The 26,855-nt window shown below is 41.7% G+C and overlaps 1 protein-coding gene across 1 annotated transcript in view; it reads left to right on the forward strand.

The window, feature by feature from the left end:
- ZDHHC17 (zinc finger DHHC-type palmitoyltransferase 17) overlaps nt 1-26,855 on the forward strand; it is a 125,540-nt gene that overhangs the window by 18,435 nt on the left and 80,250 nt on the right. The window contains exons 2-5 of the mRNA XM_065408882.1: nt 4,188-4,291; nt 17,979-18,101; nt 23,087-23,164; nt 24,440-24,584. Of these exons, the coding sequence (XP_065264954.1) occupies nt 4,188-4,291; nt 17,979-18,101; nt 23,087-23,164; nt 24,440-24,584 (450 nt within the window). The remainder of the gene's footprint in view (nt 1-4,187; nt 4,292-17,978; nt 18,102-23,086; nt 23,165-24,439; nt 24,585-26,855) is intronic.

Here is a 26,855-nt window from a genome sequence, read left to right on the forward strand (position 1 = left end):
GGCAGATTCTCAGCTTTGAACTACTCATTAAACTGAACTCATTGAATAAACTGAAATGAAGAAAATATTCTTTCTAGACCTGCAGAAGACGCTACTGACTGCTAAAAGCTGATTTAGCACTTCAACTCTGTTCCAGGCTTCCATAAGTCCAATGATTTGACTTTCTTTAAAACTTCAGCAAACGTACCACTTAAAAAAATAATATTCATGTTGTTTAAATGATTATTTACGATTATAGTGAGTTCAGGCCCATCATCCTGACAGGTTTTATACAATGAGCAAAGTTGGCTTAGTCATTATTTGAAGGAAAGGCTACCATGGAAAACTAAAGTGCTGTGGAAAGTGATATCTAACCCGGTGAAAGTGAGTGAGGGTGTGGGAGAGTGAGTGACAGAGGGAGTGGGGATGGAGGGAGTGGGAGGTGGGGGTGGGGCAAGGGTGTTCGGTTTTGCGCGATTAGAAAGTTGGCAACCCTAGCTCAGAGCTGGAGCAAGATGATACTGATTTTTGTTTTCAACTTCATTGGTAACCTGCTAGATTGGAACACTGTCTGGCATTACCATAAAATTTTTGGGAATTGCCCTGGCAGTTTTGGAATAATCAATGAAGTTAAGGTGTTCTGTATATTCATCCTCTCTGAATATTCATGAACATATATGGTAAAAGTAGTATGACTTGTACCATATATGTGCAAAGTGCATTTTTTTCCAGAGGCTTGTAACTAAATAATTCACTCAAAAGTATTTCTCTTTACGATGAAAATCCCTAAGTAAAATTTCATTTTCGTAACTCCAGTCGTTCCAGTGCTAGAGCTGTTTTAAAAAAAAAAACCCCAAAAAACCCTTTCAATAATTTTTGATGTGGAAAAAATAAGTTTTCCATCATGTTGAGATCAAAAGTTTTTTTGCTCAGACTTTCCAAATCCTTCACCTCCAGAAAGAGACCAACACTGGAAAATTTCTGCCTGCAGGGTGAATTGACTCATGTTCTGCGATGTTTGATTTCTGAGTCTTGCTTCATGGGAATCCCAGATACACCTCTACCCCGATATAACGCTGTCCTTGGGAGCCAAAAAATCTTACCGCATTATAGGTGAAACCGCGTTATATCGAACTTGCTTTGATCCGCCGGAATGCGCAGCCCCCCCCACCCCCCCAGAGCGCTGCTTTACCGCGTTCTATCCGAATTCGTGTGGTATATCGGGTCGCATTATATCGGGGTAGAGGTGTAGTTGAGTAAAACAGGTGGCTGTGACCTCAGGTGGGACTCATTTCCACGAAGGCAGAGCAGCAAACTTTGCTGCAGGTATTCTGATCCTGTGGTGGGACACATGGATACATTTTCATGGAAGTGGGATCAGGAACTTATTTGTTTGGTGTTTTCACTCCAGTTCTCCTGATATTTATCTCCTAAAAGATATGCTCTGGTTCAAGGCAAGGTTATTGGGCTTGATGCAGAAATTTCTGGGTGTAATTCTATTGACTGTGTTGCTAAGGAGACCAAGTGATAATATTAATAGAAAAATTGCTAAGTAAAACTGCATTCATCCCAACAATATGAAATGTCACAAGTTAAAGAAGCACTTCACCATGAATAAACTGAGATGTTTTGTTTGTTTTAGAAGTTTACAGATACAATATGAGTAATTGAGCCTGATCCTGGAGGTTACCATTTTGCTGAAGTATGGCATTTGCAATGTTGACCCATAAACTCAGTATAAGAGATTAGTAGTCCATTTCTAATCTGCTTTATTAGATAATGGTTTAACAATGAGGAAAAAATATTAACATTCAGTATTCAGAAATTGAGTGATTTCTGAAGGTACTAGTTTCTTTTTATGGTTAAACTATTGTTAAAGCAGGTTGGACATGTGTTCTTTCTAACATTGGTTCCCCTCTTTGTCACCTCGTTGATTCATTATGGGGGGGAAGGAGGGCTAGGAGTGACAATTTTTAGGCCGTACCGTTCCTCTCTTAATTTAACTGTCTGACTTCCAAAATGTTCAGTTAGCTGGGAAGAATAGAATGTCAGGACCTGTTGAAGTGTGGTGAGTAAGCAAACAATCAACCATTACAAAATTTGACCCAGGAAGGGAGCAGCTGCAAAATTATTAATATAACATTCCTAAACTGCTGTAGGAAAAGGTACTTTCTTCTCTGAATAGGAAATAGTTGAAGTTATTTGTGAAGCCTCTTTTCTGCTGCATTGGGCCCATTATACCTGCAGACTTGCTGAAAAGAATCACATCTTCTGTATTATCTAGCTATTCAGTCATTCTTTTACAGCACTGTAAGTTGTAGTAAACTATATTTCTAAATGAAATAACTGACATTTAATCTTTCTTTTAAAATTTTATGTAAATTATATCTTAGGGTGGGGAAAGCAGTCTTTTTGTTTGGGTTGGACTACTAAGTATGATTTTTTTGCTTATCCGTATTTAATGTGATGATGAGGATGAGAATGAGTTCATGCTCTCCAGCATAATACTATAGTGATGATGGAGAACAAAAAACCTCATTTAAAAGGGAGGTGGTATGATATATCTAAAGTGATTAATGGTTGAGACACTCTGCAGCTGACAGTTATTTGCATGTTCACAATTTGAGCACTATATCTCCGAGGAAAACATGGCCTATGACTTAGGAATTGTATGTGCTAAATCAAGGCTGTACAACTTATAGACTAGGCCATTTTTTCTTTGAAGCCTAGACCACTTAACTCTTTTGGTAGATCCAGTTTTTGCAAGGACACACACTCTCACACTCACACTCTAGGGAGGTAAAAGGTTAACCGGTAAGCATTAGGCTTACTGTTAACTGAGCTTAACTCTTAACCCCGGTGGCCCTGCGCCCGCCACAGGGACTCCAGCCCCGGTGGCCAGGCCGGGCTGGCGGGCTGGAGCGACCCCCGCTGCAAAGGCCAGGCCAGTGGGACCCCAGCCCCAGTTGTGCCGGTGGGACCCCAGTCCCGGCTGCGCGGGCCCGGCCACAGCGACTCTGGCCCTGGCTGTGCTGGCTGGAGCAACCCCAGCCACGCCGGCCCGGCAGGACCCCAGCCAGGCCACAGTAACCCACAGCCCTGGCTGCGCTGGCTGGCGGGATCCCAGCCTCTGCTGGGATGGAGCAACCCCCAGCCCTGGCTGCGCCGGCCAGCGGGTCCTCAGCCCTGGCCGTGCAGGCCCGGACAGAGTGACCCTGACCCTGGCTGCGCTGGCCAGAGCAACCCCAGCCGGGCCGGGCCAGTGGGACCCTCGTCCGGGCCGGAGCAGCGGGACCCCCAGCCCTGGCTGCCCTGCGCCAGGCCAGCTGGAGCGACCTCGGTTAACCTGTTAAGTGATATAATTTTAATCATTTAACCGGTTAACTATTTTAACAATATTTACGTCCCTATTTCACTCTCACTCCTCCCCACCCCCCCAATTGAAGTAAGATGAGGAAATATCCTGGTTTATTTTTTCTTTTCCCTTCCATTGGGTTTATAACAAAAGAAGGGAACTCAGTTCGTGTTAGTAGGTATTGTGTGTGTCCCAGAGTCTTAAAACGTGATTTCTATTGCCCAGTTGATAAGCTCCTAGTTATGATCAGAGAGCTACAATAGAATATAGAAACTAGGTTATAGTCACCATAGTAGTAATGATCCCAAAAGCGCTTTACTATTACACATATAATAGGCATCATCTGTGGGGTGAAATGTGGCAGCTGTTTGCGTACAGTTACAGAATTCAAGTCAAAAAGTAAACCAGCATACATTTGATACTCGTTTTTGATTGTATTGATATATAATTAAAAAGCTATCAGGTGTCATATTTTACATACTGGTAAAGATGGCCATTACTGTTGAGGAGGCACTCTGCCTTCTAAAACAGTATGTACTGAATGAATGCCTGCAGCATGGGATTTGGTGATACTGCGCTGCTGCAGGTGTGCCATCTCTTGGATGAGATATAAAACTAAGGTCTTGAAATGTATTTATTAAAGAATACCGTGGTACAGTTCACAACACTTAAAGAGTTTTGACCATGTATCCTGGCCAGATTTAAATGATTTTATTCTGTGTTCAACTGGATATAGTATTTTTGTATTCATATGGAAGTATTTCAAAATAAATGCTGTTCAGTTACAAATATTTTAAGAATTCTAGCAGTAAACCTAAATCTTATGCCCTAATAGCAGATTTCCATTTTGTAGGAAATCAAGCCCCAAAGCCATTATAACCATGGATACAGTGATTCTCTTGGACGGAAAAGCCACATTGATGATTACAGCACATGGGATATTGTCAAAGCTACACAGTAAGTGTATTTTTTTGCAGTTTTAAATTTGTCAATATCTCCATTAGTGGAATGACAGTAAAATGAAAATCTCTTTGTTTTAGTTGCGTAAACTTGGAATGAATAATTTATTTTTTGTATCCTCAGAAACCGCAATCCTGGACTGATGGATTATAGTACACGATTCGAAAATTGAATTAAAAAAAATGCTTTTGAGGGAAATGTATGCCCACTGTTTGAAAATATACAGAAGTATTTATGCAGAGTGTTGAGATTTAGATTATTGCTCGGGTGGATGATGAAGAGATTAAATGCTTTTTGAAATTAGTTTTTCTTTTTGTTTATGGTGTTCCTTATGTTTTAAAATACAAATAAATTACTAGATGGGGTGGATCATACACAGTTACAAAATTCTTATGTGATTTTAGGTGTTTAGACCATTGGAGCCCAGAATGCATAAGTAGGATTCCCCTAATCACCTTTAAATCTACAATTTCAACATAGCCATAAAACTGTAAATTGGTTGCCAAGTAGTATAGTAGCAATTAATTATTGTGACTGTACTAATGAATCACGGGGGTAAGTATTTTTATATAGGTGCTAAATTACATAAAACTCACAGATTATCTCAGATATGAAGCAATTTCTTATTTTATATTAATACACAACGCAGCAAGTGGAGAGGGAGGCTGGTTGTTTCTCCTGCAGTTTGGGTGCTTATATGACTTTCATAATCATAATATCCAAGTGCATGCAGTACAATATAGAGTTGTGTTGTAAGTGATATGAGCGAAAATATGACAGTACACTGAGCCTTTGGAGCAGCGATTCTTATTTTTGTTTGGCTTGCTGAACTGCTGTGGTTATTTTTGTTTATCTCTATGTGACAACAATGCAACATCTTTTCTGCAACCCAGTGAAGATAACCTCACTTGTACTTAAGTTGACATGGTAATTTAATTGAAACGTTATTCTTTTACACTTGCGTGTGACTGAGACCTTGTCTACACTATAGGTTGCTTCGATATAACTTAGGTTGCTCACACCCCTGAGCGGCATAAGTTGTACGGACCTAAACGCCAGTTAGACAGCACTATGTCAATGGGAGAGCTTCTCTGGCCAACATAGCTACTGCCTCTCGCGGAGGCAGGAGTTATTAAGCTGACAGGAGAGAGAGTTCTCCCGTCAGCTTCGAGCATCTCCACGACATGCTCTATAGCGGCACACCTGTGCTGCTGTAGGGTGGATGTAGCCTGTGTAATTTCTTTAGTGAACTGTAGCCAGCCAATATTTAATTCTATGTGAACGCTGACGTTTTGGAGGTAGATGCAGAGGCTGAGTTTGCCTATTTTTCTTAATGTAAAGAGGGAAAGTTTTATATTTTCTGGGGGAAACATTTTTTTAATAAACTTTGGCTACTATTGGTTATTGTGCAGGAATAAGATATGGTTGTGTCAGTAAGGCAGGGGGCTTCCCCCAGTGCCAGCTTACATGGGAGGCCAGCAAGAGGAGATCAGATCCCCCACCAGAGGTACACAGTCCCTCAGATGCACAGAGGGTAGAGAGAGAGGGGCTCAGACCCTTTATATTGGCAGGACTCCCCTGATCCCTGTGCACACCGGCAGGCAGGGAGAGGAGCTCAGATCCCTCCCAGAGGGACAGGGGCATCCAATCCCAGTGCATGGGAAGGAAAGGGGCTCAGCCCCTGCCGCCCCTCCCCCCCCCCCCCCCCCCCCCCCCGAGAAAGGATCCCCATCTCCCACATGGCTGGCTGAGAGAGGGACTCAGACAACCAGTGAGGCAAGGGCCCCCAGATCCTTGCACACATTGGAGGGGAAATTATGGGACTGAGAGGCGCCTCTGCTACAAATCCCTCCCCTCCCCCCCCCACCCTGTTCCTTACCTCCATATCACCCCTGTTCTAGTAAACACAAGAAATTTGCAATGTGGGGGCTTTGGACAGCGCTCCGGTGGATCAGTGCGTCAGCTCCCAGCTGTGGCGCTCCGCTTCCCGCTGCCGGTGAGTACGGGGAGGTTGGGGAAAGGACGCCGCCCGTACTCACCTGTGGCTGGGAGCTGGCAGAGTGGAGCGGGCTGGGGCCGGGCTGCTCCGCTTCTGCCACCGGCAGTGAGTGTGGGCTCTCTCTCCCCTCCCTCCCCCCCCCCCCCCCCAGCGACACAGCTGGGGCCTGGGCAAGGAAAGTGGAGTGGGCTGGGGCCGCGGTGCTCCGCTTCCCGCCGCAGGTGAGTACGGGGGGCGTCCTTTTCCCCGAACTCACCGGCAGCGGCAGAACAGCCCGGCCCCAGCCCGCTTCTTAAAAGCGCCTCAGATGGCACACTCTGAGATTCCCTTGAACAAAATGGCAATGGTTGTGTCCATCCATGAGTAGAATGACTTTTCTGCAGGAAGGCAAGAACTTGAAGCCTGATCATTATTGTCCTGGTAAAATATGTGGCAACACTGCATGTAAAGTTGTAATATTCGTCTGTATGGCATTGCTAGACATGTTCCAAGTCTGGGGGGAGCAGCCACAAACCAGTTCCCCAGAGACAAAAGGCTAGCCAATGCCTCAGTCAGGTGTCAGCAAAATCAAACGAACTGTCAGCTATTCTTTGGCAGGAAAGAGGATGTGGTTAATATCTTGACAAAGAAACAGCTGGGGGTTCCCATCCACACAGACTTTCCGTCTCCTGTACCTCAGCTGGAGATGATTCTCAAAGAAGAGACAGCTATAAAGAGCAGAGAGGAGACTCCCCAATTGGTTCCTCCTGTCTCTCTACCCATGGCATCCACAACACCTGAAGAATAAAGGAAATAACTTTGGACTGGGGGAGGGATCCAGATTGAAAGATTCAGCCAGTAAGACTGCTAAAAAGTGCAGAGAGAGACATTTGTTTTGAATTCACACTAGCTTGTTATGTTAGGCATTAGTTTAAATTTACTTTTATTTTATTGTAACCAATTCTGACACTTATGCTTCATTACTTGTAATAACTAAAAAAGATATATTTTAAGTGAATAAACTTGTATTATTGTTTTATTTAGACCAGTGTGTTTGGATTGAAGTATTTGGGAAGCTCCATTTGGGGTAACAAGATTTATGCATATAATTTTTAATGAATAAAATGATGGACTTATTATGAGCTTGTATTGTCCAGGAGAGTGCTGAGCAATACAAGACACACTTCTGGGAGGAAGTCTGAGACCGGGGATTTGCTGGTGTTGCTCTGCAGTGTAAATCAAGGGTGGGTGGCTGTAGCACTCTTGGGGTATAACTGGGAGTAATTGACATGCTGGAGGCTGTGTGTGAGCCGGCCAGGAGTGGTTGCTCTAACAGCAAAGCAGTGTAAAAGGCATCCCAGGTTGGAGAACTGAGAGGACACAGTTGTTATCGGTCCAGATTTTACCCTGGGTAATGTCACAAAGGGTGAGGCTATAAAAGGGGGCATGGTGCTGTGGCTACTGTAGTTCTTCCAACCACTGCAGCTGGTGGATCGGGAACCACTCGGGGCCAGTGGCCAAGATCCTTATCTTGAACAGTGCCTTGTGATGCTTTTATCATATAGATTAGATTATAGTGTAAATAGTTATTTAGAGTTTTAGTATTGGGTTTTGTTTCTTAAAAAGTTTTCTAGTTAGTTGTTAAGTGGAGCTTCAGTTCTGCTGTTGGGATCAGGTGCTGGGTCTGAAAGTCAAGAGTCCTGGCTTCAAGAAGTGCGAACTTTCTTTGGTTCTAAGCTCCAAGAACCCTGTGGTATCTAAAAAGGATCTCAAATCTTTGTGCCTGAAATTGAAAAGCAGAGAGACTCCATCGGTGACGGCCTCTGTAAGCAGAGCCATTTTGTAGGAGCAACCTCCCTCAAATCCAGGAACTTGAGTTCAGGGGAAAGACTCAGTGTGTAAGAATGATCCAAAAGATACTTGGGGAATTGGTGGATCCAGTGTCTTTTAATCCCAGATCATTGGATCCTAAATTGAGAAAGAAGGATCCTGAACATCTAGTGCAGCAGGCAGTTAATACTGTGGTCCCACAGATCAGACTCAATTCAAGGCTGCTCAACAATCTCCCATAACAGTGGTAGATCAAATCCACTGTACAAATCCTTAGCTCTGTCTTATCTTGGATCTAGAGGGGACTGATAAAGACATAAGAGATAGAGGAGCTTCTTCGGATCCACGTACTACTACTTCCGCTCCAGAGAAGCCCAGGATAGAGGAGCTATTGTCTCTCACCACCCTTCCTGCCACCTAATGCTCCCCTGCGTTCTTCCTGTAAAATGCTACTACTTCTAATCTCTCCTTTTCCATTGTGCTTGGATCAGAAATTGGATCCGCAGTCAGACTTGGAATCAGAGATTAACCCACTCAATTGCCACATTGTCCATTTCTTAGGGGACGATATATTGCTGAACAAACGTGGAAAAGATGCATGCTGTAGCAGATAATGTGAGATTGAATAGGAATGAACGGTTGGCTGGATTGGCACCCCCCATGAGTTGGATGGCCCTATTGGCCCTCTCCCAGGCGTTACCAAGAATGACAGCATACCCATTACAGAAGGAATTTTTCTCTTTTGAGAGCTTTGGGAAGATTTCATTAATTGGATCCAAAGGTCATGGATCTGTCTGCAATTCCCAATTATTGCATCAGACATGCTCTCAGAAGAGGATGAACCTGGGGTGCTCGAAGAACATCAAGAAACAGATTCTGAACTGGAGGACCAGAAGTCTCTGGATAAAAATGTGGGAATTGTGTCTTTGTTAGAGGATGCAGTATTTCATGAAATAGTTGACGACTACTCTGAAAATTCCCTTGGTAATAGTAGAGATGTCTCTCGCTGCATCTTTGATGTCCTTGGTTCTCCATAGAAAAATAGAATTACACTTCCTGTTTTAGAGGGGCTGCATTGAAAGCCCTTATGGCTGGCCTGCCATTTACTGTATTCCATAAAGATAAGGTTGTCCTATGTCCCCGTCCCAGGTTCCTACCTAAAGTATTGACTAAGTTTCCCATGAATCAGTCAACTAATCTGCCAGTATTGCTCCCTCCCTCTCCCCTCCCATAGGACTGCATAGAAATGCAGGTGAAAATAGGTTAGATATTTTAAATGCAAAAAGGACTTTATTTTGTTGTTTGAATGGGACTAAACGATTCAGAAGGTCTCCAAATCTTTTCATATTTTATGCTGATTATAAAAAAGGTCAAAAATCGCTTTTCAAACATTATCAAAATGGTTATGTACACAAGAGGCTTAGATATTGACATCTATTCCTATCCCAGAAGGATTTTGGTCCCATTCTACTAGGGCCAAGGCGACCTCAATGCATTACCACTCTCCCGATTTCTGTAACATGGAGCTCCAGACATACATTTATACAACACTGCTATTTGGACTTAGGGTTTGTCTACACATGAAGCTTAGTGCATGGAAAATCAGGGTGTAAATATACAGCACACTAACTGCCCATATGGACCCTGCTACCATATGCTAAAAGTTCTGTAATGTACTGTAAAACAACAAAACATCAAAACACACTAAGGAAGTTTCATGTGCAGTAGCAGGGTCCACCTGGCCAGTTAGTAGATGGCAAGCTAGGGTGTTGTAGATTTACACCCTAGTTTCCTGCGTGCTTAGTTTCCATATAGAGAAGCCCTGAGTGTTCAAATTGGATGCTCAGTTTGGCAGAGCAGTACTTCAATCTTTCTTTAATTAAGACTCCATGTTCCACCTTCCCCAAAGAGGAGTACTGCTTGTCAAACTATCCCATGAGTGAGAGATGTGCAGAGGACGCTCGGACAAGAAACAAAGGTTACTCACACTCAGAACATTCATGAACAGTGAGGGGAGGGGGCAAGAGTGGTTGCAGGAACACTGCAACAGGCACTTCTATCAAAAGATTCCGATGTGAGAGCTGTACCATCAACACATCCATGAGTGGGAATATGAAGAGTACACCTTGAACTCCAGTTATAGGTGAATAACCTTCATTTCTTGCTGTTTTAATTATATACCCTGACCTTCTTGGGAAGGTGGTTGTAGCAATGGCTGGTAGCAGGATAATCACTGCTCAGTAAAAATAAAGATCTCTCAAGAAGCCACCAAGGCTTCATAACCATAGTTTCTTCTTCCTGTGCCTGTGGCTCCCACTTACAGTATGTCAGTTCGCCTGGCACAGAGGTTTGGAAATTCAAATATCAGTGTCCAGTAGGGGTTGTGTATGCACTTTTCATGCTGATATGCCCAGGCGTAAAGGGGGCAGTGCAACCTGTTCACCCTTGGTTCCTTCTAACTGCCTTTCAACAGTAAGTGGGAAGACTTTGTGTCCTTTTTTCAGTTAGTTAGTTACTGTTACAAGTTATTAATCTTTTAATTTAGTTATTAGTTACCTTGTCATTAGCTACTATTTTTTTTTTTATTTTTTTTATTTTTTTAAAGACAGCTAGTTGATAGTGGTCAGTGAGGCTAGTCAGTTACCTTGTCAGTTTCAGGCTGAGCCCTGTTTGCAGGCTTCAAATCCTGTGCTTGTCAATTTCAGATTTGATGCTGGGGCCCCGCCCATCAGGCTTCAAGTTCTTGCCTTCCTGCAGGAAAGTCATTCTGCTCATGGATGGACACAACCATTGCCTTTTTTGTTCAAGGGAATCTCAGTGTGCGCCATCTGAAGCGCTTTTAAGAAGCGCACACAGAGGTCCAGAGAACATGGACTGAGGCTCTTTTTAATTGAAAAATCTGAGACCCCAGTCAGATGCTGACCCACCACAGTAATAAGGAAAATACTGAACCAGTGTGTGGATCTGTATCTCCCCTCCCCCTTTTGGTTCCCACCTTTCTTTCTTCAGGGATACCTGGGCCACAATAACATCAGACTGTTAGGTCTTGCAGGTCATTAAATAAGGTTATGCCCTACAATTCTATACCATACACCTGATACCCTCCCCATCTCTCTTTTGGGATCAATTTCACATAAATTTCATGCACCAGGAGATATAATCTCTATTGGAGCTGGGTGCCATAGAGCTGGTACCACTTGCCTTTGGAGGAAAAGGATTTTAGTCTGCTTTCTTTATGATACCAAAGAAAAAGGGAGGGTGGCAACCTTTACTAGATCTCAGGCTCCTCAACAGTTATATGTCCAATCCAAAGCTTTGCATGGTGACTCTGGCATCCATCATACCCTCATTAGATCTTATGGACGTGTTTAGTACCCTCAACTTGCAAGATCCATATTTTCATGTGGTGATACACCTGTCATACTGAAAGTTTCTCTGCTTTGCAGTACTGAAGGACCATTATCAGTTCAAGGTTTTCTTGTTTGGTCACTTGACTGCACCTTGAGTTTTTACAAAGTGCCTGTAAGTAGTAATCGCTCATTTACATCATCAGGGTATTTGTGGGCCAAATCTTGACAATTGATTAATCTGAGGCAAATCAGTCCAGCAGGTCTCCAACTCAATAAGATTGATTCTGTGCCTTTTTTCAGATTTAGGACTAAAAATCAACCTAAAGAAATCTCAGTTGATTCCATCCCAAACCATAAAGTTTATAGGTGCTATCCTATACTCCAAAACACCGAGTATGACCCAAGGACCTTGATGCTGGCAAGGGCACAGGGATATATAGGGGTACGACGACCCCATTGGTTCACCAAAGGGGTAGTGCCACACTGGTGGTCCTTATCATTGTGAGATGTATGATCAGAAAATATGTGAGGAGTTGTATGTATGTATACTAAAAAAAATGTTCTCTAGGTCTGTAGTTAAAAGCAGGTCACTCAAAGTTAGCATGTCATGAGACAAACTCCTCCAGATGTGGGTGGGAGATGCTTCTCTCCATGGTGGACCATTGTGTATTGTATGTCATACAATAGCAGTCTGTTAGCATTTAAAGTAAAATGCTAATGAAGAGCTGTGGGAGACTTCAGAAAGGAATCACTTGGAAGAGGAAAACAGTGTGTAGGTGGCATTATTTTGAGGTCAACACCAAAGATCTGTTCTGGTATATTTGGGGGAGCAGAAAGACACCCTGACATCCTTCATTTAGGAAGTTAAACTGACAGCGGGTTTGCTTCATGAAAAAGGGATCTCAGTCAGGCTTGGCTGAAAACGCTGGAAAGAACTTTGTGTGAGATAAACTTCTTTAGATAGATGGGTAACTTATTAGTTAAGTTTAGAATGTGTTATGATTTTGTTTGATATGTAACCATTTGTTCCCATCTCTTACATTGGTTTTTATTCTAATCTCTATTCTTTCTTAAATGAATTTCTTTTTGTTTTGTAATTGAATTCAATTGTTGTGTGTAATACAGGAGTGGCGTTCTACGGTAAAACTGGTAAGCTATGTTCCTTTGGGACCAGAGGATCTGGAATTTCTGTGGGTATCCTGTGATCAGGGGCTGGATTCCACAGGAGGATACTTAGAAGGGTCTCAGGAGCATCTGTTGTCAACCTGAAAGGCAAAGAAAGGGCTTGTGTAGCCCAAAGAAGAGTGCTTGAGTATCTGACAGGCTGGTTGCCTTATGGAGCTAACACTCAGCTAGCACAGGCAAGACTCCCTCGCACTGGAGGCAGGTAGTAACAAAAGACTTAACACAACACTGGGTGCCCTGAGAAGTGTCACATTGAGGGCTTGCCTATGGAGAGATTTCAGAATCTTTCCCATCTGATCTTGTTGCTTCAGTCACACCATCAGACATGGATAAGAGTTTGTTTGAGGCTACTAGGTCACATGGCTCTTGCACCCAGGTGACATCTTTTGTCAGATTGAGACTGAGACCTTTTCTATCTTGGATCCAAGCATTCACAGCATGAACCAGCAAATCATGATCCCTCCGTTGATACTCTTGTCCCTTCATTAGTGGTTAGAGCCAGACAATATTTGTTAGGAATGCCTTTCTCCCCTATATTTCTCACCCTGATATTAGATATTAGCAGCTGGGGTGCACATCTGGGTCAGTTCCAGACTCTCAGCCTATGGACCTCAGCAGCTCTATAAGCTTACATAAATGTGCTGGAGCTGAGAGCTTTTTGTTTTGCTTGCAGATTGTTCCTACTGCTGTGGAGAAATCAAGTTGTACAGATTTTAACAGACAACACCACAGTAATGTATTACATAAACAGACAGGGAGGAACCAAATTCAGTCACCCTCTGTCAAGAAACCATTCTACTCTAGGAATGGTGCATCAGTCACTGCATAGCTCTCCTAGCAATATATCTCCCAAAGGAATCGAATGTTCTGGCAGATGAACTAGGAGAAGTTGCTCCTTTCACTGATGGTCTCTGAAGGAGTCATTGCTAACACATACCTTCCAACATGGGGATTTCAGAAAATAGATATCTTTGCACCCAAGGATAAGAAAAAATGCCCTCTTTTGCTCTCGAGGGGTCTGGGTTCTCTAGCAGATGAGTTTCTAATCTCCGGGTCACGTCCCACTGTCTGTGTTCTCCCCCTCCCCCCTTCCTTTAATTTCCAGAATTCTAAGGAAAGTGCAGCAGGACAGTGCTCAGATGATTCTTGTATCCCCAGCATGGCCTCATCAATTTTGGTATCCAGACCTACTGTATCAGAGTGGTAGCCATGTTAGTCTGTATTAGCAAAAAGAACAAGGAGTACTTGTGGCACCTTAGAGACTAACAAATTTATTTGAGCATAAGCTTTCGTAAGCTAAAACCCACTTCATGGGATGGCTGCAATGGAAAATACAGTAGGAAGATATATATATATATATATACACAGAGGACATGAAAAAATGGGTGTTGCTATACTAACTATAACGAGAGTAATCAGTTAAGGTGTGCTATTATCAGCAGGAGGGAAAAAAAAACTTTTGTAGTGGTAATCAGGATAGCCCGTTTCCAACAGTTGACAAGAAGGTGTGAGTTCCAATCATTTTGTCCAATGACTCTCCCATTTCTACCAGACATAATCTCTTATGACTCAGAATGCATACTCTATATGGACCCACTGTGTCTTCACCTTACGGCCTGGAGACTTCCAAGTTATACTCCTGGGGGAATCGTGCACCAAAAAATTAAAAATTCTGTGCACAGTATTATAAAATACAGCAAATTTTATTTATCAAAATAACAGTATATAATCATGCCAGGTTCAATTATTTTGGTAATTTATTTCAAAATACCTGTCAGCAAGTATGTCTGTAATAATACAGACACACAACTAAATTCCCCCAGGAGTAGAGAGTTAAAGAAACCCCTATGACAACCCCGTTCCTGCTTCTCTGCTCCCTCCCCCCAGAGCCCAGTCATGGGGTCCTCCCAAGACCCTCACGCCCCCTAGAGAGCCCAGCTGCTTCCCCCCACCCCCCGGCCCAAACACTCACACTTCTACCCCCCAGAGCCCAGCTGCAGCTCCCGCCCCCGGCCCAGACACTCATGGATCCATGGAGCCCAGGGATCCAGAGGGAGAAACAGCCTGATGCTGGGTTCCTGGGCTTGCATGGAGTTTTTTGCATTCTGCCATATCCATCCTTCAGGGCATGCTGGGAACTGCAGCTATTGGAAACCCTCCAGTTCCCTCTCCCTCCCCCTGGCCTTGTCTTCTATTTGGGAGCTGGGCTCTGCCGGGTCCAGTGGCCCCTAGTGGCAGCCAACATTTCTGCAGCCCATTTCGGGGTGGGGGTGGGGGAGGAGCGGAAATTTTGCATACCCAACATTAATTTTTGAAAAATTCTGCATGTTGCAGTGGCGCAGAATTCCCCCAGGAAAAGTTAACATGATTGGATAAAGAATTTTCCAATGAAGTCTAGAGAATTTTCATGGAAAGTTAGAAAACTTAGGCTTGATAAGTTTATGGAGGGAATGGTTTGATGGGATAACGTGATTTTAGTCAATCAGGCATTAACGTGCCATCGCGGGTAAAAATGAGGGTCCGGCTGTAGAATCTTGCCTGTATGCTCGGGGTTCTGCTGATCGCCATATTTGGGGTCGGGAAGGAATTTTCCTCCAGGGTAGATTGGCAAAGGCCCTGGAGGTTTTTCGCCTTCCTCCGCAGCATAGGGCAGGGGTCGCAGGCTGGAAGATTCTGTTGTGGGTGGGTCAGCTTTTGTGGCCTGCATCATGCGGGAGGTCAGACTAGATGACCATATTGGTCCCTTCTGACCTTAGAGTCTATGAGTCTATGAGTCTATAAAACCTTTGACTAGGAAAACATACACAGCTAAATAAAAACATTTTCCCATAAGGATATAGTCAAAATAATCTGATCCCCTTTGAGCATCTAGTCCAGGATTAATGGTATATCTTCTATTGCTTAAAGTCAGGACTTTTGCTTAACTTCATCTAAGTTCACCTAGTTGCGATCTCAGCCTTTCATCCTCTTATTCAAGATTCTTTGTGTTTTCTTATACAGCTGTCAAAATATTTCTTTAGATCCCTATTGTAATATCTTAGAATGAGATCATTCAGAAAATCTCTTAAACTCTTTACAGCAGTGGTTTTCAAACTTTTTTCTGGTGACCTGGTTGAAGAAAATTGTTGATGCCCATGACCCAACGGAACTGCAGAAGAGGGGTTTGGGGTGTGGGAGAGGCTCAGGGCTGGGGCAGAGGGTTGGGGTGCAGGGGTGAGGGCTGTGGTGTGGGGCCAGAAATGAGGGGTTCAGGGTGTGGGAGGGGGCTCTGGGCTGGGGAAGGGAGTTGGGGTGTGGGAGGGGGTCAGGGCTCTGGGGTGGGACTGGGAATGAGGGGTTTGGAGTGCAAGAGGGGGCTCAGGGCTGGGGCACGGAGTTGGGGTGTGGGAGGGGGTCAGGGCTCTGGGGTGGGGCTGGGAATGAGGGGTTTGTGGTGCAGGAGGGGGCTCCGGGTTGGGGAAGGGAGTTGGGGTGTGGGAGGGGGTCAGGGCTCTGGGGTGGGACTGGGAATGAGGGGTTTGTGGTGCAGGAGGGGGCTCCGGGTTGGGGGGGGGCTCAGGGCTGGGATAGGGGTGCACGGTTGGGGCCCGGGCTTAACTCTAGCAGCTCCCAGTCAGTGGTGCAGCCGGGGTGCAAAGGCAGGCTTGCCGCCTGTCCTAGCACTGCAGAACGCGCTGCACCCCGGAAGCAGCCAGCAGCAGGTCCGGCTCCTAGGCGGAGGCGCTCAAGCGGCTCCGCACAGCTCTCCCCCGCAGGCACCTCCCCCCGTCTCCCCAGCTTCCATTGGCCGGGAACCGGCCAATGGGAGTGTGGAGCCGGTGCTCAGGGTGGGGGCAATGCACGGAGCCCACCCCGCCTAGAAGCCGGACTTGCTTCTGGCTGCTTCCAGGGTGCAGCATGGTGTGGGAACAGGTAGGGATTAGCCTGCCTTAGCCAGGCAGCACCACCGACGGGACTTTTAACTGCTCGGTCGGTGGTGCTGATCAGAGCTGCCGCAATGCAGCTTTACATTCTGCAGCCCAGTACTAGGTCGCAACCCACAGTTTGAAAACCACTGCTTTACAGCATCAAAATGTAGATCAAACTCATCTTAGCTATTAACCAAATAGATGTGAACTGTATCAAGATTTCATATGTCGTCAATAAGTTACAGCTACCAAGTCGAGTAACTGCTTTTTCTGCCAGGACCCAAGCTACCTCGGCAGAGTTCCTGTCATTGAAATTTGTAGAGCAGTGACATGGTCCTCAGTATGCATGTTTACCAACCATTACTCTCTAGTAACAGCATCTGGAGTGGATGCTGAGCTTGGAAGACCAGTTCTGCTGTCCATGTTCAGATGTGCTCCTATCGCTCACTGCTTAACTCACCAAACTGCTAGTTAATCACCATAAGAGGGAGCCACGTGCACAGGAACTTGAAGAAAAAGAAACAGTTACTTACCTTATAGTATGTGGTGTTCTTTGAGATGTTTTGTGCATGTGGATCCCACGACCCCATACTTGCATCTCAGAAACTCCTCTTGAAACTCTGAGTGGTGAAGGAACTGAGAGAACGGGTCACATTAATAGAGTACAGGTATTGGCATAATTTTCCCTGTAATTTTGCCCATGAAAAGGAGAATGGAGACAGGGTAGTAGCTAGCTGGGTTATGAGTGGCTAGTAGTACTTTTTTGAATTCTGCCCAAGCAGCTACATGCTTCTTAACATTAGTAAGCTTTCTTCCTGAAAGGAAGTGTTGATGTTGGTCAACTTTGGTCCCAGGTAGTGTTGACTGTCCATGAAGAACAGTTGGTTTTGCATGTGGTTGCACAGGGGGTCACTGTTTTCAGTGCTTCTGCTTGTGTAAGTCTTCCATAAATTGAGATTATATTGTCTGGATTTTTCCAGGGAAGTGGGAAGAGAGCACTTCTTGGTGGAAAACAGTAGTCTCAGGTTGACCTAGATTGGTTAATTAGTTCACAAATGAAATTCTATGGCAGAGGAGCAAAATCTTGGTTTCTTTCACAGATGGAATATAGTCTTTCAAGAACTCCTTATGCAGTTGACTGATTGTCTTGTCCTATTTGTGCACGAGTTTCCTGTCTTCATGCTTCTCCTATTAGCAGCAGGTGGAAAAAAGAAAACTTTGTCATGGTAATCCCTCTGCATAAGAAGTTTGCTGTTTCTTACTCACTTTTTGGTTCTTATCTCCAGCAGGTGAGAACAATCTTTGTAATTGCTACAGTCTTTTGCATAGGTTCTTATATTGTGCTCATCTCTGTGGTATCTAAGTACCTGATTGTTTCCTACATGTTGGTTTTTGCATACGATAATAAGTTGGAATTTTTTTTCTTCTTCAAGGTATGGAATATATGAACGATGTAGAGAGTTGGTGGAAGCAGGTTATGATGTACGGCAGCCAGACAAAGAAAACGTTACACTTCTCCACTGGGCTGCAATCAACAACAGAATAGATCTTGTGAAGTATGTATTAATATATGGCTAAACATCAGTGATGTCTTTAAGCAATTTTTATGTTTGTCTATAATGCTAAATAGACTTCATAGTTCCTTTTTAAGGCCACTCATTCTCAATTTTAAGGGTAAAAAATAGGGCTATCAATTAATCGCAGTTAACTCGTGCGATTAACTCAAAAAATGAATCGTGATTAATCATACTGTTAAACAATAGAATTTCAGTTAAAATTTATTCAGTATTTTTGAATGTTTTTCTACAGTTTCAAATATATTGACTTCAATTACAACACAGAATACAAAGTGTATAGTGCTCACTTTATATTATTTTTATTACAAATATTTGCACTGTAAAAATGGTGAACAAAAGGAGTATTTTTCAGTTCACCTTATACAAGTACTATAGTGCAGTCTCTTTGTTGTGAAAGTGCAACTTTAAAATGTAGATTTTTTTTACATAACTGCACTCAAAAACAAAATAATGTAAAACTTTAGCGCTTACAAGTCCACTCAGTCCTACTTCTTGTTCAGCCAACCACTAAGACAAACAAGTTTGTTTACATTTACAGGAGATAATGCTACCTCCTCCTTATTTACAATGTCATCTGAAAGTGAGAACAGATGTTCACATGATACTTTTGTAGCCAGCATTGCAAAGTATTTACGTGCCAGATATGCTAAACATTTGTATGCCCCTTCATGCTTCGGCCACCATTCCAGAGGACGTGCTTCCATGCTGATGATGCTCATTTAAAAAAAAAATGCGTTAATTAAATTTGTGACTGAACTCCTTGGGGGGGAGAGAATTGTATGCCTCCTGCTCTGTTTTACCCACATTCTGCCATATGTTTCATGTTATAGCAGTCTCAGATGATCACCCAGCAGATGTTGTTCATTTTAAGAACACTTTCACTGCAGATTGGCAAAAACGCAAACACGGTACCAATGTGAGATTTCTAAAGATAGCTACAGCACTTGACCCAAGGTTTAAGAATCTGAAGTGCCTTCCAAAATCTGAGAGGGATGAGGTGTGGAGCATGCTCCGAAGCGGAAACTACAGAACCTGAACCACCAAAAAAGAAAATCAATCTTCTGCTGGTGGCATCTGACTCATGATGATGAAAATGAACATGCATTGGTCCGCACTTTTTTGGATCATTATAGAGCAGAGCCCATCATCATCATGGACGCATGTCCTTTGGAATTGCGGTTGAAGCCTGAAGGGACATATGAATCTTTAGCACATCTGGCACATAAATATCTTGCGATGCTGGTGCCATGCTAACACCTGTTCTCACTTTCAGGTGACATTGTAAACAAGAAGCAGGCAGTATTATCTCCTGCAAATATAAACAAACTTGTTTGTCTGAACGATTGGCTGAACATGAAGTAGGAGTGAGTGGACTTGTAGGCTCTAAAGTTTTACATTGTTTTATTTTTGAATGCAGTTTTTTGTACATAATTCTACATTTGTAAATTCAACTTTCATGATAAAGAGATTGCAGTACAGTACTTGTAATGGGGGAATTGAAAAATACTATTTCTTTTGTTTTTTTACAGTGCAAATATTTGTATTCAAAAATTAATCTAAAATATTCTGTGTTGTAACTGAAATCAATATATTTGAAAATGTAGAAAACATCCAAAAATATTTAAATAAATGGTATTCTATTATTGTTTAACAGCACGATTAATCTCGATTAATTTTTTAATCGCTTGACAGCCCTAGTAAAAAATAAAAGCCAGAAACCCCAATCTAGATATTTTGCAGAATTTCTGTGATGCCATAATACCCAAGAATAAGACCTGTTAAATGCCCAGTAGCCAAGGCTTTTCAGAGCAGCTGTTCAGCTGCAGTATTTGCAATGCAAGTATGCTACTGCAAAATTCTCACTTTGGCACTTCTAGTTTTCGCTGGATGATCTAGCAGAACAGGTTTCATGCAACCAGTGACCTTGAAATATCTTGTTCTTTTTGTGACTTATCAATTTTCCCTCCCTGAGGAAAGGGAATCTTATGGAAAAAGGCAGTGAATTTTCTAGACAACTAAGGTTATAAGTGCCTTTGATCCAATCCAAAAAAGAACTCTAGTATTCCCTTATTTCAGTTTTTTTTGTCTTATACAATACAAGAACTGATGACCAAAGAAAAAATCCTTTAGGTTTTTAGAACAACAGACACACAAGTAACTAATGTTATAACCCCTTTCAGATAATAGAAATTAAATCTTGATTTAAACCCTTGGAGTCTTAGAGTGGTGGGGTTTGTTATAAACCCAAAAGAATGAAGAAAAGTAAAATCCTAAGTATAAGATCTACAAGGATATGTTTTAAACCACATTACTTCTCAAAACTTTTACATTCTAAACTCTGAAGGAATAATCATTAGTGTTTGTTACTCTGCAAAGTCATAGGTGTGTGAGTGGTACATGATTCCTTTTACATTACATTAAAAAAAATGAGCTAAATGAATACACTAGATAGGTAATCAGTATAACATGGGGGTTGGCAAGATCCCAAGAGCACTTGACATGAAGTTGCTGACTCAGTGTGTAGGTTTCAAAGTAGTTCTACTCTGTTAATGTGCATGTGCAACCACACACACAACCAAATATGAGAAGGCAAAAATGAAGCATAAAGAGGTTCTCCAGGTAGTCTCTTGGTCCCGTCTGTTGTTATAGGTTCTTTGGCCACCAGATCCTTCACCAAGCGACGGTTGTCATCATGATTTGCTTTTTAAGGGCTCTTTTTTCCTGTTGCAGTTCATTTTGCCTTCTGTTATGCAGAACCACTGAAGGAGAAATACAGACATGGAAGTACATTAGTCATTGGTTTGAAAGACAGAAAAACAAGTGTTATGGCAGCTCCCATGGCAAAGGCAACTAATCTCCTATGTCCATCTTCTTTTAGATAAAAGGCAGGCAGGCATTCTACCTCTCCCCATCATTTTGAGGGCGAGTCTATGTACAGAATTGATAAAATGTAAGGCACCTGGATTCTTCTAGCAATCAGGACTCTCTTGTGAGAGAGATTTTTTGTCTTTTCCCTGCTCTTCTTCCCTTTCTTTATACCCCTTCTTATTTTCCTTCTCCTTCTGGCTTGTCTGACAACTACAGTGGCTGGAATGTCAAAGAAGTCTTAAACAACTTAAACTACCAACATATATGTATTTTTTTTTTGGTCTGGTATCTATATTACTTTATTTAAAAGGTACAGTAGCATCTGAAAGCCATTGTTAAAAAGTAATCTTACTTGTATTCTCTTATTCATTCAGTAAATCCAAGGGGTTGATCAGGATTGAGTTCTTGGATGACATGTGCTCGTATTACAAATACTCCCCTCTCAATTGGCACTGTTCTTAATAGAGTCCAACGGCTGAATGAGTGCTGAAACAGAACTATTCTCCCGTCCAAAAGTAGTGGTCATTCCCTTGTCAGGGATTTGCTGAAAGTATAGAAGTGATGTAGGTGAGAATTGAAGTTAATGAGGAAGTTCTGCACAGTACCATGCCTGCATGATGGCTAGTTCTGACTAGTGTAGTTATTAACTGACTTTCGTAAGCACTAAATTCACCTGCTAAGTTATATATAAAAAACCTCCCTCCTGACTATGCACTTGCTCCCCTCTTTCTTTATTAAATTTAAAAGCAAATGTAAACCCTGTAGTTATGTCACTCCTAACTGGCTCCATGCAGGCCTGCCTCACTGTGAAAGAGGCAAACAGTTAGTGATATATAACTTCTCTTTGTTGGCATCTAGAATTTAAAAAAGAGACCCAATATTTCTCCATGTTTCTTCTGTTGTAGATGTTCTTGTAACTAGGTGTTTTGAGCCCTATCATATGATTTCTTCATACATGATTTACTAGCAAAATAACTTTTGAAAATTGAGAGGGTAATGAACCAAAATGACAGAGCTGAGCATCCACCAGGTTGGGAGGTTTGTTTTGGAGTCCAGATCTGAATTTTACAGATGGTTTCTTGCTTTATACTGGGCTGAACTAAAAACTTGGATCTGAACACCTCCAAATTTTAAGATGCCTGAAATCTGGATCGGAGACCAAATTTTGCATGTAAGATTCAGCTTTAACTGTTACAGAGGTGTCCATTGACCTGCACTGAAGAAACTGTATTGTTAAAATTTCTGACAAGACTTGTTTTTAAAAATATGTTTGCCTTTTTTGTTAGTTAGCTATGACTTACATTGTCATCTTCATTTTACCAGTTTAATCTCTCAGGGAAAGCATACTTCAGTAGGGAAAAGAATTAGCTCACAAAAACTGCACATATGTTATAAATATGAATTGCTACAGATTAAATGTGGATAATTCAATTTGTCCTACAGGTGGTTGGTCTGCTTAAAAATGTTTTTCAGAAAAATTAATTTCTATCCAGTCATTTTTAAAGTATCTAATGTTTTTTGTCCCTGTCTAATAACTGTAATTGAGAAGCATGTAAAATCTTTACACTTGGTTAAAAGCATAACAGAAACATTCATTCTTGGAACAATGATTTCAGTAGGGACATTCCAGTGATAGCACATGCTACAAATTGAATTGTCTAAAACTGTGTTTTACCTTCGCTAAAATTCTGCAAGTATTCCTGTCTGTTTTCCATAGTCAAACACAAAGATCTCTTTACTCCATCAAACTTACTTTAATTATAACTTAGTTTAAAAAAAAAATTGTAAAGAACCTTCCCTCTATTTACAATAATGTAAATCTTTTTACATTAACACATATAGTGATAACTAAATTAGCAATCTTGCTGTAATAAAAGTAATGTTAAAATAAGACTAGACCAGCAAAAAGCTGTGTGTCTCAAAAATTCAAGACCGGCAATTTCAAGGAGATCTGTTATAGGAAGGCTGGGAATATTTTTTTTTAAACCTGCATCTTATGTCTCTTTTTAATTCTATATTTGTCACTTATCTTTCATGTTTATGATTGTAATCAAAACAATCTAGATTAAAATGTATGTTTTTCATTCTGTTTTTAGATTCTACATATCAAAGGGTGCTATTGTTGATCAGCTGGGAGGAGATTTAAATTCCACCCCACTTCACTGGGCAACGAGGTGGGGGAAAATTCTTGGATTTTCTTTACTCCCAGTTTAATTAGACAGTAATTTGTTGTTTATTATTTGAATGAAATTCCATGATATGCTTCTATTATGAGTATGTGTTGTGCCTCCATGCACGAATGAACTTGAAAAACTGGGTTGGTGGTAGTAACTGAGTACATTTATAGGTTTCATCTCTAAGGACATGGACATTCAGTTCATCTATTGACCAGTTTGCTAGTTTCAGATGTAGAAGAGACTGATCATTATGATAAGAGAGGATATATATTGTATAAAAATTGGAGTCAGTGGTCGCTTTGCAGCTCTCTTTACTGTTGCTTTGGGAATCTTGCTCTTGATTATCTGGTGGGGTTTAGTAATAAAAGGGGTGGATAAACTCCTGTGTACAGTACTGGACAGACAACTATCTTCTAATAGTTACTCCTTCAGATACAGTTGAGTAGAAATGAATGCGAAAGGAAGTATACATGTACTAATATTCATAATTATGTACTGCAAAGAGGAGTCCTGGGATATTGGGCTTTGGAACATTTAAAATATTAAATTATGTTGATACTTCACAGTGAAAAATCCACTCATTAGGCTAATTTGTTAGGCTTAGTTTTAAATATTAAAATGAATGTATTCCTTTGGGGTTAAACATCATATTTGACTATATATGTATTATAAGATGAACTCTTAAACAGATTATTACTGCTCTAAATTCAGTCAGGTTCAGAGAATATTTGACTGTCACTTTGAACACCAGTTGACCAAAGCCATATTCTGATTGACTAGAAGGGCTTATTTTGTGGTGTCACAGCTGTGCATAACTGACAACTGTGCATATTTGGCACCTTATCACAAAAATGGTGAGAATCCTGATGGCTATTATGCTAAAAAGATTTTATGGATGCTTTTAATGCAGTGCAGGGAAAGTGTCGGCCCCAAAGCAGCACTTGTTTTCCCCGTAATAGAAGGATGCATTGCATTCCCTCCCTGCAAAAATAAAATTAAAAAAATCAACTAATCTGTTTATAGACTTTTTTTAAAAACAAAATTTAAAATTAATTAGTCTCATACTTAGTTGTTCACATGTTTGCAGAATCAGATGCATAGTGATCATCATTTTCAAAGGAAAAGTTGTCCTAATCTTCAGTTCAGAGTGATATAATGATATAATTGTTTAATTAAAAAATGTCTGAATTTAACATTTTTCCTATCCAAATATGTTACCAAATTTTATATATATAATTAACCAGGTGTGTTTGTGTGCTCTGTTATGTTTAGACAGGGTCACTTATCCATGGTTGTACAACTAATGAAGTATGGTGCAGATCCGTCACTAATTGATGGGGAAGGATGCAGCTGTATTCACTTGGCTGCCCAGTTCGGGCATACGTCTATTGTTGCTTACCTGATAGCAAAGGGACAGGTAAATTCAAATAAAATAACACATTTTAGTAAATAGACTCCTAAAGAGAATATTTCAGTAGTAAGAAAATAGTTAAAAACTATGCTTACAATTTGGGTAATGTAATGTTCTGTCATTTTGGAAACGGTTATGTCTTTTTATATTATTACTGTGTTGTACTTTTAGACTACTGCATTTTAATTGAAGCATATACCATCTGTTAACAGTTGTGTGAGCACTTTGGCTTTTGTTCATATGTGTCTAATGCCAGTATAATATGTGTAAATACTAGTGAATGTATATATTATTTTCCTTACTTTCATTGAATATTGTTTTAATTAAGTATATTTTAATTATTCACAAATCTCCAAAACATTGAAACCTCATGTAAACAGCAAACAAGGCAGAAGAGGCATGATGATATCATGAGACTGAACATTTTTGTTTTAGCTCCCAGTACACCTTTGTGCATACAACCCAACAAAACAATTAATAAAACAATCTTCCCATCCTTGCTGTGGGATATATCAATACATCTATAAAAAATAATCTGCTTCTCAGATTAACTCATCTTGTATCCCTCCATCCGTTATTTTGTGTGTCTGGAAGGTATCATTAAACCAAAGTCACCATTAGTATTTTCAAAATAAATTATAGGTAAGGCTACGATTTTTTTTCATGGAAGTCATGGAATCCGTGACTTCCAGTGACCTCTGTGAATTCAGACATGGCGGGGGGACCCTGGAGCTCCAAGCTGGGGGAGCCTGGAGCTCACAGCCCCCACAGGCGGTGGGGGCCCCCAGAGCTCGGAGCGGTCTCCACAGCTGCCAAACCTCTGCTGGCGGTGTGGGGACCCCGCAGCTGGGCTCCCCATTTTATCAGGGATATTTTTAGTAAAAGTCACGGACAGGTCACGGACTTCCATGAATTTTTCTTTATTGCCCATGACCTGTTCGTGACTTTCACTAAAAATATCCATGAAAAAATCGTAGCCTTAATTATAGGCTAAGTTGTACACATGACTCAGCACTGTTTTGTTCTTGCTAGAGGAGAGTTCAGGTATGGTCTCCATAACTCTTTAAAAAAAAAAAAAATCTCCTCTTATTTTTTTACTAGGTACTTCCAATTGTGTATTTTTGTTATGCTGCTCAAATCAATCTGATGAAATTTAACATTACTACAAAGAATGGGTTATAGTATGTAATGCTGGGATGTTATTAAAATTATTTCAACTTGTATTTTACATAAATGCATAAGTGGTAACAGACTTCATAATTTTTTGTAACTGACTTTTATAGTAAGCAGTCTTTTAAGCAGTACAACAAAGTCTAGTGAATCTAGCAGATCTATCGCCGTGGAATTGGTGTCTTTGTGCAAATAATCCTATAGCTATTAAGTATCAGCATATTGTGTAATTAAAAACAATATATTCCAGGTAAATGCTATGTAGCAGGCAATAATTATCCAGGCATAACTGAGCTCCATCAACCTTTTTTCCACTTTATTCTTGTGTTCTGGCTGCTTTGACCTTGTAAACATATACAGTATACTCCCATTTATCCAAAACTCTATTATCCAAACTTCTGTGTTTTCTGAATCCCTTTCTTGTCCACCATGTATCGCATGCTGGGACACACAGAAGGGATTCAGATAATGTGAAGGTTTGTATAATAGAACAGAGACCCCCCTGAACAAGACTGTGAGGAAGAGGCAGAGCTCCTGGCCATGAAGGAGGCCACCCTGCTGCTGAATGGCTCTTGCTGCAGCACAGGGAACCCTCTGCATCCTGCTATCATGAGAGTGACTGAGTAGGTCCATGACATCAGAGCTGCAGAGGGCTCCCTGCGCTGCTGCAGTGCCAATGACACCCAATCCCTAAAGGCACAAGGTGTAGGGAAGGCTGCAGTCCTGGCAGGGCAGAGCAGAGTCCTAGCCACAGAGTCTATGCTATCCCCACACTTTGCCCCTCCAGAGACTGGGTGTCATCAGCCCCTCAGAAGTTCAGGAGCCCTCTGCAGCACTGCTGTCAGGGGAGTGAGTGAGTGGAGCAGGGCAGAGCAGAGACCCCTGGCCAGGACCGCAAGGAGGAGGAGGAGACTCCGGCTGCTGGGGAGGCTATCCCATAGCTGAATGGCTTCTGCCTTCTTGATTATTCACACTCTAGTTTACCCAGATAAAATCCGTGTCCCCCATGCTATTTGGATAATTGGGAGTTATTATATTTGGTTCCTTTATAAAGTAGCTGAGATGAAACAGCAGATGGTGCTGTAGCATAGATTACCATCTTCAATC

This window comes from Emys orbicularis, chromosome 1 (genome assembly GCF_028017835.1).
Source record: "Emys orbicularis isolate rEmyOrb1 chromosome 1, rEmyOrb1.hap1, whole genome shotgun sequence".
NCBI lineage: Eukaryota > Metazoa > Chordata > Testudines > Emydidae > Emys > Emys orbicularis.